A 10,783-nucleotide genomic window follows, 5' to 3' on the forward strand; every position below is an offset into this window, starting at 1 on the left:
GAGGGGGAAGCAGGCAGGGTCTGGAGCCTTCACCTTCCTTCCTTCCCCGCCGGTGGGTTTCGCAGAGGACTACCAGCAGTTGATAGAAGATATTGTTCGTGATGGACGGCTCTACGCCTCGGAGAATCACCAGGAAATTTTAAAAGTGAGTGATCTGCTCTATGGAAAAGGGTCCCGTGTGATCCCAGGATGGTGGCCTGTGGTGGTCAGGGCCATCCCTGTGCCCACCCCCACCCCAAGCCCCCAGAGAAGGGAGAGGAGGAGGGGGGCAGGGCCTGGATCCAGGGCATCTGTCCTTGCAGACCAGGAGGGCTGAGACCAGCTCCCTGGCGGGGTCGCGCTCAGGACCTGGCACCTTGTCTTTAGGCAGGTTCTTCACCAGCGGCCAGCCTCGCTCCCTTCATCTGTGAAAGGCGGTGGTATCTTAAAGTCAGTAGAATCCGCCCTCACCTCTGGGACTGCCTGCCTCCTCGTCTTGCTCATGGCCTTGAGAAGCAGAGCCGCCTTGTCACCAAGGGGGCCCATGGCCGTGACACAGTAGGCACTGGCCCAGACCCAGGGATCGGCTTGGGTCCTGGGGAGACAGCACCCCCAGCCTGGCAGCTGCCGTGGACAGGGCCAGAGCAGGGCTGTCACGTACCAGCTGGGTGGCCCTGGGCAAGCCTTCTGAGAAACAGGGGTGGCTTGCAGGGTTTGTGTCTTTCGGCCCCGGGGTTGGCACATGCCTGCACATAGTAGGAGGTTTGTAAGCAGAGAAGTTTGCCCCGATCCTGCTGCACCCAGGAGGAGATCTGGAGGTTTCGGAGCCCATCTGGGTCATGGGAACCGGAGGGTGGTGCTGGCCTCTCCCCCAGTCAGTCCTGCAGACAAGACCGACTCTCCTCCTCGCCACTCCCCTGCTGCCCTGGCCCTCTGCCCGCAGCTCCACCCTGCAGCCAAGAGCATCTGTGCAGCACTGGAAGTGTTTCCGTCACTTAGGACAAAACTGGGCCAGCGAGGCCTGGATGGGTGTGGCCACCTCCTGCCTCTGAAGTCATTCTCAGGCTTCTGTGCTCCCTCTGCTCCCTCGCCAAGACCTCTCCCCAGTGAAGGTCCACCTGTCCTGCTCTCAGTGTCAGCATCCCTCCTCTGGGCAGGTCACAGATGCTTAGAGTCCCACATGGCCCTCCTCCTTGGCACCTGCCAGCACTGCGGTTAGCTGTGGTCTGGGGTTATTTGGTCACCGGTCTCCCTCCTCTACCCCAGGTAGAGGAACTTCAAGGGTTCCTGCTGGACAGTCTGTCCCGGCACGTGGAAGGAGCTCTGTGAGTGTTTCTCAAGGGCAAGGGAGAGAGTGTGCCTCCGAGTCAGAGCATGAGTGTGCACCAGGACGGAGAAGACCCTGGACAGCAGATGTGGCCAGAGTCTCTGTGTGACACTGAGGCATGGTGCAAACAGCCTGTGGCCTGCGCTCACTGCTTAGACCCTGCCCTGGGCCCCACTGTGGGCTGTGCTCTCTGCGCTCATGACTGCAGCTCATCCTCCTGTGGAGAAGGGGCCTATATGTGCAGCTGAGATAAAATATTATTAGAACGCCAAGAGTTAAGACCAATAAACTATTAAAAATCAAAAAATGGGGCTCCTGGGAGGCTCCATCAGTTAAGGGTCCAATTCTTGGTTTCAGCTCAGGTCATGATCTCAGGGTTGTTAGATCGAGCCCCGCATCGGGCTCCCTGCTCAGGGCAGAGTCTGCTTCTCTCCCTCTCCCTCTCTCTCAGTCTCTCTCTTCCTCTATCTTCCTGTCTCTTCCTCTTCCTCTGCTCCTTCCCCCAAATCATACGTGTTCTCTAAAATAAATAAAAATCTTCTTAAAAAAAAATAAAAAACAGCGGCACCTGGGTAGCTCAGTGGTTGAGCATCTGCCTTTGGCTCAGGTCGTGATCCTGGAGACCCAGAATCAAGTCCCACGTCAGGCTCCCTGCATGGAGCCTGCTTCTCCCTCTGCCTGTGTCTCTGCCTCTCTCTCTCTCTCTCTCTCTCTCTCTCTCTCTCTGTCTCTCATGAATAAATAAATAAAATCTTTTAAAATTTTTTCAAAAAACAGTTCATGGTGACGAGAGTCTGTGGAGTCCTGAGACCCACCAGACAGCAGTCTCTTCCTCCTCCCCCGTCCTTGCAGACACCCCTTAGGCCTGGCCCCACCCGCACCCCCAGCCCCCCTTGGCCTCACTGTGCGCCTCACCATGTCTTCCAGGACAAGAAGCTCATCAAGGCCCTGTTCGACGTGCTAGCGCATCCCCAGAACTACTTCAAGTACACAGCCCAAGAGTCCAAGGAGATGTTCCCACGGTCCTTCATCAAACTGCTGCGTTCCAAAGTGTCCCGATTCCTGAGGCCCTACAAATAACGTGCTAGAGCTGCCCTTCTCGGGGAAGGCGGGTATCCCGACGGGGAGGGGAGAGGCCTTCCCTCCACAGGAGAGGCTGGGAGCCGGCTCCGCAGGCCTCCACGCCACCCTGGGAAGTCACCCTGGCGTCCGCCCTAAGGAAACACTGACCAACCAGCCCCTGGGGCTGAGCCGGCGGCCAGGCGGATCCCCCCTGGGAAAACACTGTTCCAGGCGGCTTTCCTTCCTTCCTCCCTCACTCCCTCCCTCCGCCTGTTCGATTCCTGGATGGCGCCCTCTCCAGAGCTGCACGGGCGGACCCGCCTGGGCCAGGACACTCTGTGCCGCAGCGCAGCCAGGCCCCGGGCAGAGGGCACCTGTGGGAGTAACTCGCGGCCTCGCCTGGCGCCTCGGGAGAGGGGAGCGAGGCTGCCTCTGCCTCCAGGCAGGCTCTGGGAGGCATCATCTGAGACAGGAAGTGGGGCTGTGGAAGGAGGGGTGCAGGAGGGTCTGGGGAGCTGCGATAAGCCAGTGTCTGCACCTGCAGGCCTTCGGCGCCCCTCACTCCTCCGGCCACGGGCCCGGGTCACAGGCGCCGTGTGGTGGGGCTCTAAGGATTCTGCGGTGGGGCAGGAAAGAGCTGCTAGCGGAGGAAACTGTAGATTTGTGCTTTCCCTTGATAGAGCATCTAATTAAGTACTATATATATATATATAAATATAAATATAAATATAATATACTTCTATTGTGGGTACTTTAGGAAAATCCTCTGTAGTAACTGTAAATATGAATTGCAAGCCCACCTCTTCCCTCACGAGCTGTTCCCAGCACCCCCGTGTGATTAACCCCCGCCCAGGTGCTTGCCACCTGCTTCCGGGGGGCCGGGAGCCCGCTGGATGGGGAGCGGACAGCTGGTTCTGGCTGGACACGCTCTGGAGTGCAAGTTCTTTGAGAACTGGCTCCCGTGCTTTGCTGGAGTGTCGTGTGGTGGAAGGCAGTTTTCCCGTGGACTCTTCCCCTGCTGACCCTGGGGCCGAGACCTCAGAGTCCGTGCTGTGGCCTCTGCCACAGGGAAGCAGGCCCTTTCCCACGGGAGCCCAGGCTGTGGCACCACAAGAGCCCTCAGAGGGCAGCAGCCCACCCCTTACCTGAGCAGAGAGGAATCCGGGCAGGGAGGGCAGGTGGCCAGTGTCAGGAGGCCTGGCCCCAGAGCAGCCTTCTGCTACTGCGCCACGCTGCGTTCCTCTTACCATCTGTCTTTAAAGAAGAAAAGTCCAAAGTCTGACCTAGTTGCATGGTGTCCCCCTCAGCCAGGAAGCCAGCGCCCGAATACAGCCACAAAAGCCCCCAAAGCGCGGAGTCCTTGCCTGCTGGCCGCTGCTGGCCACCGGCTGTGGGACGTGCATAGGAAGTGGTCTGTATCTTTGCCGTTAACAGATGTTCCAATTTCCAAGAAACATGGGAGATTCTTAAAATGAACCCCAGGTGCCTCTAGGCTGTCTCCATCCCCTGCCCCCACACCCGGGCTGAGCCACGGGCACGGGCACGTTGGAGTTTGAGAACTGTCCTAGCACATTGCAGATGGTGACGCCTGAGGACAGGGAGTGGGGCCTGGAGGTCGATGGCCAGGCGGGCCGGGACGATTTCACAATCCAAAACAGGGCTGGGAGCTCAGAAGTCATTCACGGCCCCTGCCCACATCAGCAATGGCCAGTCCCCAGTTTGACCAATGCCGCCACCAATGCCCGCTGACGTGGGGAAGGGGCTGCCCCTGGTGGCCAGGTCAGTGTGAGCCATGAGCCCTGTCTGGTCTGGTCACAGGCCTTCAGGGCCAGCCGGGCCTACAGAAAGATGCCTGTCTTCCCTCCCGAGCTCGTCCCCAGTAATTAGACGAGTGTCCTCTCAAGTGGGCCTCCAGCCTCCAGCAACACCATGGGGGCGGGGAACAGAGAGGGAAGCATTCTAACCCTTCTCGGACACTTACTGCTGCCCCTCTGGGTGGTTTCTGGCAGTTGCCACCCACAAACCCCACTAACCCACCGGCCCTTCCAGTGGGAGCCCACCCACGTCCCGTGGCTCTCCACACTGCTGTGGCCATACCTGCCCGGTGTTCCCCCAACAGAGCAGGACAGACGTGGGGCCCCTCGCTCTTCACAAGTACAACCCCAGTTTGTCAGCTGCCAACACCATCACCATTCAGCCCTCCTCCCCCCACCCTGTTAAACCACCTCCCACACCATGAGGGGTGCTCCAAGTTCGGGAATGGGGTCTGTCCCTAATTTCTAGGTCATCCCTGAGCCCCACACTGGGAAATTTAAGAGTCCCATGTGTTAAAGCCACAGCTGCCCCCAGTCATGGGAGCCCAGTGGCCTTGGGAGAGCTCCCTGGACAACCAAGTACGTTTGTCCCTGTTTCCATGTCGCGGAATCTGGTGGCAGATGGGTGCCCGTGGAGCCGATGGAAGTAGAAAGGACTGGGCCCAGACAGGGCAGGTCCCCAGAAGGAGTCCTGAAGAACAGAAGCCCAGGACAAGGATGTGGATGTCCCATGCTCCCCAAGAGAGGCTCGAGATGCAGAGGGGCCAAGCCAGAGGGGCCCACCCCACTCGTGGATGGGGTATTGGCCTTGAGCAGCCACAGCCACAGCCCCATACCAGCCACTGCCACACTCGCCTGGCATGGACCCTCAGCAGCTGGCCGGTCAATGAACTCCAAGGAAAGAGCGAAGGAACAAGCTTCTGGACACAAAGCCTTGCCCAGTTGGCCAGGACTGAAAGGTGCCAAGGCTCAGAAGTCCTGAGGAGCTTGGCTGTGCTCCCAGTGAGGCATGGATGGCACTGGGGCGACGGGGGAGGCCTCCGAGGATGGCGGTGGAAGACCGAGGTGCCCCGCGCCCCTGGCAGCTGCTGGCTCTCTGCTTCCGTGCACCAAAGAAAAGAAGAGAATCTGGCTGCAAGGTCCAGAGGCCAAGCTGGGCCCTCAGGGAGTGAGCGCTGGGGTCAGCTTACCTGCCGCCCCGAATCAGGCTTATTTTTCCCTGGCGACACTCTTGCCTGAGCCGGAGCCTAGCAGCTGTGCAGTTGTGCTCTCTCTCACTCCCTGGGCTCTCCAGAGTCTCAGACTCTGCCTCTGCCGCTCACCCCAACAGGTGGCCTTGCCAGTGGTGGTGACCGCGCTCTGCCCAGCTCTGGCTCCCCAGGGACGGCGTGTGCCGGCCCTTCCTCACCTCCGTGGAGACAGAACCGAGGAGGCCGTGGGACCAAGGTGGCGGCCTCAGACAGCCTTCCCTCCTGCCGTGCGTTGGTTTGGGACACGTAGATGACGCAGAACCGTAACCCAGGCCAAAAAGTCACCAGAGAGCAGTGGCCCCAAGAGCCCGATTCTGAGAGCCCTAAGAGAACTTCTTTCCTTCAACCTCTTCAGCCCCATGTTTCCTGCCTGCGCCCTCGTTTCCCCAGGGACACGGCCAACATCATCCAGTTTCCAGGACAAGAGGCCCCAGTGTGCGCTGGAGCGAGAGCGAGCGCCTAAGTGACATTTGGGGGGTTGAGTCATCATTCAAACACCTCCACCCACCCACCGCTCTCAGCAGGAAAATAAGATCCTGAACTAAGTTGGGTCCCCACCAAACTCCCTGTGTGCCAGGCTCCTGGACGGGAGGAGAGACCACGCGGCCTTGGGGCTGACGGAGTCCCCGGGAAAGCCCCCTTGGTCACAGGGATGAAGGTGATGGAGGCTGGCCCGGGGGACAGAGCCCGGTGCTCCTCAGAAGGCAGCCCTGCCCTCCAGCGCCCGCCAGCAGCCCGGGTGGGGACAGAGAGAGCAGGGGTCACCGAAGGGGTCCCAAAGCCCGTGTCCTGCAGGAGAAGCTGCCACCAGCCCAGGCCCAGGACGTGACCACCTCCCTCCACCAGCAGAGAAAGAAAGAGACACAGAGAAGGGCTCAGCCGCCCTGCCCGGGACCCAGCACCAGGACACAGCGCCAGGACCCGCCCAGAACACTCCGTGCTCCAGAGGGGGGGCCTTTCTTGTGCCCCAGAGACCCCGGCTGAGCCTATGTCCTCTACTGGACGCCTGGAAATGTAGTCACCCTGGTCAACTGCATCCCCATGGAGGGAGGCACCTTCTTCACCAAAGATACATGTGGTGGCGGCTCAGCCCCTCTGACCAGGGTGACAGCACCAAGCCAGCATCATTCAGGCCAAAGGACCAACATTTGCGAGCCCCCCGGCGTCCGCGCAGAGGCCGAGCAGACAGCTCCCGGCCTCCCGCAGCTGCCTCTGGAGGCGCTAGTGCTGAGCGCCTGCTGTATGCCAGACACGGGGGTGGCTGGAGCCGGAGGCTGCCTTGCTTTTTGGAGATGGTGTTGGGAGGGGGCAGGTGACCCCAGGCCCAGGCGCCTCAGGCATGGCCCCAGGTTCCCTCCCAGCACCCCACTCAGGAGGCCCCAGGGAGCAGGAGCCTCCGCAGCCCCTGGACGTGGTAGGCCTCGAGCCTGAGGCCCCCAGGCTCTGGGGGACCCCGGTGCCAGCCCTCAAGCATCTGAACAAGCCATTCTCACGGCCCCGCGAGGTGAGTGGAGCCTGATGCCTCTCGAGTGTGGAGGGTGAGACTCCAGGGCCCAGGGACGTGCCCAGGGCCAGTTGCTGGCGGTGCTGGGAAGAAAACCCGAGGTAGGACATTATGTAGGACACATCAGGATTGGGAAATGCAGCTCCCGGCCCATGGAGCTCGGGGCAGGCAGGCTGGTGCCCTGGGGAGGAGGGAGGAGGGAGGAGGGAGGAGGGAGGAGCAGCACGTGTGGGCTCCTGCCCACCCCTCCCTCGGGAACCAGTGCTAAAGACCCAGAGGAGGCCTGGCCTCTGCCCTCTGCCCTGCGTGGACAGGTCACGTCCATTCAAACTCGGGCCTGCGGGGCAAGCTGCAGCCTGGAGTGCGGTGGGGGGTGGGGTGTGCGTGGGGAGTGGCCCCCCAAGCCTGCAGCAGGGTGGACGCGTGCACCCCCAGCTGGCTCCTCTCACAGTCTCCAGCGCACAGACACTAGACAATTCCAGGGTGGGGGGGCTCAGCAGACAGTGTGGTGAGCAGTAGGTGAAACGAAAGCTCACAGGTGCCCAGGACGTTGCCAGTTCAGGGGCCACGCGGATCCCCAGGAAATGCCTGATTTCGCTGAGATGGGAGCCTTGAACAGCCTGAGCAGAAATGGGATATCTGAACACCACTTGCAGGGGCGGGGGGGGGGGGGAGGCCCAGAGAAGGAGGAGGGGAGCAGAGAGTTGGGCCCTTGCCATCCCACCCCCTGACCCTCCAACCCCCCCACCACTGGTCTCTGCTCTGGGTTCTCTGAAGGCGGCGCTGTACTCTCTGGGCACCTTGGCAACCACTCTGTCTACAAGAGCGACAAATACCAACACAATCCTGTTTTCCTTTTAGTTGCCTCGAATATTCAAGGTTTGTCCTCTCCATCATGTTCATACATATGCATGTAATTAAACATTTGTGGAAATCACTTTAATAATAAACAGGAAATGAACCTAAATACTGCTCCTTTCTCTCATTCATCAGGGGTTACGGGAAGGGGAAGAAAGGTACCTAGAGTCAGAAAAAAAAATTTTTTTTTCAGACCTTCCTTGGCTATTAGTTGAGTAAAGGAGCTACAATAAAGTTTCTGGAAGGCAAAGCAGTGGGTTTGAGATCCGCATGTGAGGAGCACCCAAAGTTGGGACAGGAAGGAGGTAGGTCATCTCAGGCTCCAATTCCACTGCTCCTCACGACTAGATGCTCCTCTACACTATGGCTTTCATCTCGGAGTCTCGAGCACCGTAGGCCTCAGGACCTGGGATCCCTGGAAACTGAATGCCCAGTAGAATGCCCCAGTAGTGTGCGCGCACCCGTGGTTGTGTTTCTCTGGGACCGTGACCCATGCCTTTCATGAGATTCCAAGAAATCCAGAACACCAAAAAGGCTACGCTTCTCGAAAATGTGGGGGACCCTCTGGCATCATGCACTCAACAGGAGAAAAAACAACTGTATAAATGATATTTATATTCCAAATAAGGGACAGTAAACAGCAGAGTTGTTTTGCTTGTTTGTTTTTCAGGTTAACACAATGATTTGAAAGTCTAAGGAGGGCAGCCGAGGTGGCTCAGGGGTTTAGCGCCGCCTTCAGCCCAGGGCATGATCCTGGAGTCCCAGGATCAAGTCCCACATCAGGCTCCCTGCATGGAGCCTGCTTCTCCCTCTGCCTGTGTCTCTGCCTCTCTCTCTCTAATAATAAATAAAATCTTTGAAAAAAAACAAACAAAAAAAATAAAAGTCTAAGGAAATCCCTGGAATATGCCCAAAAGAATTGACAGCAGGGTGTCGAGGCCATGTTTCTACACCCATGTTCCTAGCAGCATTACCCACAATAGTCAAAAGATAGAAGCAGCGCAGGTGTCGGTCAGTGGATGAGTGGATAAACACCACGTGGTCTGTCCACACCGTGGAGCAGGATTCAGCCTCAGAAAGGAAAGATGCTCTGACACCAGCTACAACGTGGATGAACCTGGAGGACATGGTGCTGAGCACAAAAAGCCAGTTAAGACAGAGCGAATACTGATTCCACTTACACAAGGTCCCTCTGATACAGTTTTTGAATGTAGGTTTGGTAGGGTCTGGAGCCGATCGCCAAGATTTTTTTTTTCCTTAAGATTTTATTTATTTGAGAGAATGAACATGAGAGAGAGAGACGGAGCAGGGGGAGGGGCAGAGGGAGAGGGAGAAGCAGACTCCCCATTGAGCAGGGAGCCCAACGTGGGACTCGAACCCAGGACCCCAGGATCACGACCTGAGCCCAAGGCAGACGCTTCACCAACTGAGCCACTCAGGTGCCCCAAGAAAGAATTCTTGAGACATCCTTGGTGCAGAATGGTGCTTTTAGGAAAGCATGTGGGCAAAAAGAGAAGCTGCAGCCCCAGGATTGTGAGGAGCAACTGATTATATACTTTGGGGTGTGTATGGGGGGGGGGTAGTAAAGACACAGGAAGTTTTAAAAGGATTTTCATATGCTAAAGAAGACCCACAGGATACCCAAGGCCTTGCTATTGTGAAACTAAGCTTGTTTTTCCCTCTAGCAAGACATTAACATTAAGATAGTTGGGAGTTTCCCTGCAGGAAGGTTCTACTCTGCTCCTCCAGTATTTGTCAGTGGGCTGCAGATTACTAAAGACATTTAGTTTTATCTACGTTCCTTCTGCCATCGTCAGGGGCCAGGGGAGGGGAAGTTGTGCGGGGAGATGGAGCTTCAATGGAGGGAGATGAAAAAGTTCTGGGGATGGGTGGATGGTGGTGACGGTTGTAAACAATGTGAATGTATTTAATGCCACTTAAGTGCATTTTCTTTAATGATTAAAATAGCAAATGTTGTATTATGTGTATTTTACCACAATGTTTGAAAAGTCTAAGAAGCAAACAATGACACCAACGCAATGGACACCAACATAATGGACATTTCTACCACATTTCCCCCAAAGCTCCCGTAAAAACAGGCCCCAGGAGCACCTGGGTGGCCCAGTGAGTGAAGCATCTGCCTTTGGCTCAGGTCATGATCCCAGGCTCAGGTCATGATCCCAGGATTCCCGGACTAAGGCCTACATTGGGCTCCCTGCTCAGTGGGGAGTCTGCTTCTCCCTCCGCCCCTCACCCCACTCATGCTCTATCACTTTCTCTCACAAATAAATGAATAAAATCTTTGGGGGGAAGGGCAGCCCCGGTGGCTCAACGGTTTAGTGCCACCTTCAGCCCAGAGCCTGATCCTGGAGACCTGAGATCAAGTCCCACATCAGGCTCCCTGCATGGAGCCTGCTTCTCCCTCTGCCTGTGTCTCTTGGTGTCTCTCATGAATAAATAAAATCTTTTTTAAAAAAATCAATTACATTTCTATATGATGTAGGAATCAAAGGCAGAAGGAACGTAAATAAAACTAAATGTCCTTAATAATCTGTAGCCCACTGACAAATACTGGAGGAGCAGAGTAGAACCTTCCTGCAGGGAAACTCCCAACTATCTTAATGTCTTGCTAGAGGGGAAAACAGCTTAGTTTGACGAAAGCAAGGCCTTGGGTATCCTGTGGGTCTGCTTTAGCATATGAAAATCCTTTTAAAACTTCCTTTAGGGTAACCCGGGTGCCCCAGCAGTTTAGCACCGCCTTCAACCCAGGGCGTGATCCCCGCAAGGAGCCTGCTTCTCCCTCTGCCTGTGTCTCTGCCTCTCTCTCTCTCTCTCTCTGTGTATTCTCATGAATAAATAAAATCTTAAAAAAAAAACCTCCCTTTATCTTCACTTCCCCCCCATACACACACCCCAAAGTATATAATCAGTTGCTCCTCACAATCCTGAGGCTGCAGCTTCTCTTTCTGCCCACGTGCTTTGCTAAAAC

At 56.8% G+C, this 10,783-nt stretch overlaps 1 protein-coding gene across 5 annotated transcripts in view; it reads left to right on the forward strand.

Moving 5' to 3' along the window:
• Positions 1-7,903, forward strand: part of SCUBE1 (signal peptide, CUB domain and EGF like domain containing 1) — a 140,021-nt gene extending 132,118 nt beyond the window's left edge. For 4 of the 5 annotated variants that reach the window (XM_025457276.3, XM_025457285.3, XM_025457294.1 and 1 more), the window contains 2 exons: positions 66-145; positions 2,234-7,903. In XM_025457276.3, coding sequence (XP_025313061.1) covers positions 66-145; positions 2,234-2,386 — 233 coding nt within the window. In that variant the 3' untranslated portion in view covers positions 2,387-7,903. Of the gene's footprint in view, positions 1-65; positions 146-1,245; positions 2,009-2,233 lie in introns of those variants that run through there. The other variant, XM_049115752.1, reaches the window with a different exon arrangement.
• Positions 7,904-10,783: the final 2,880 nt, after the last annotated feature.

The sequence above is a fragment of the Canis lupus genome, chromosome 10, assembly GCF_003254725.2.
Source record: "Canis lupus dingo isolate Sandy chromosome 10, ASM325472v2, whole genome shotgun sequence".
Taxonomy (NCBI): domain Eukaryota; kingdom Metazoa; phylum Chordata; class Mammalia; order Carnivora; family Canidae; genus Canis; species Canis lupus.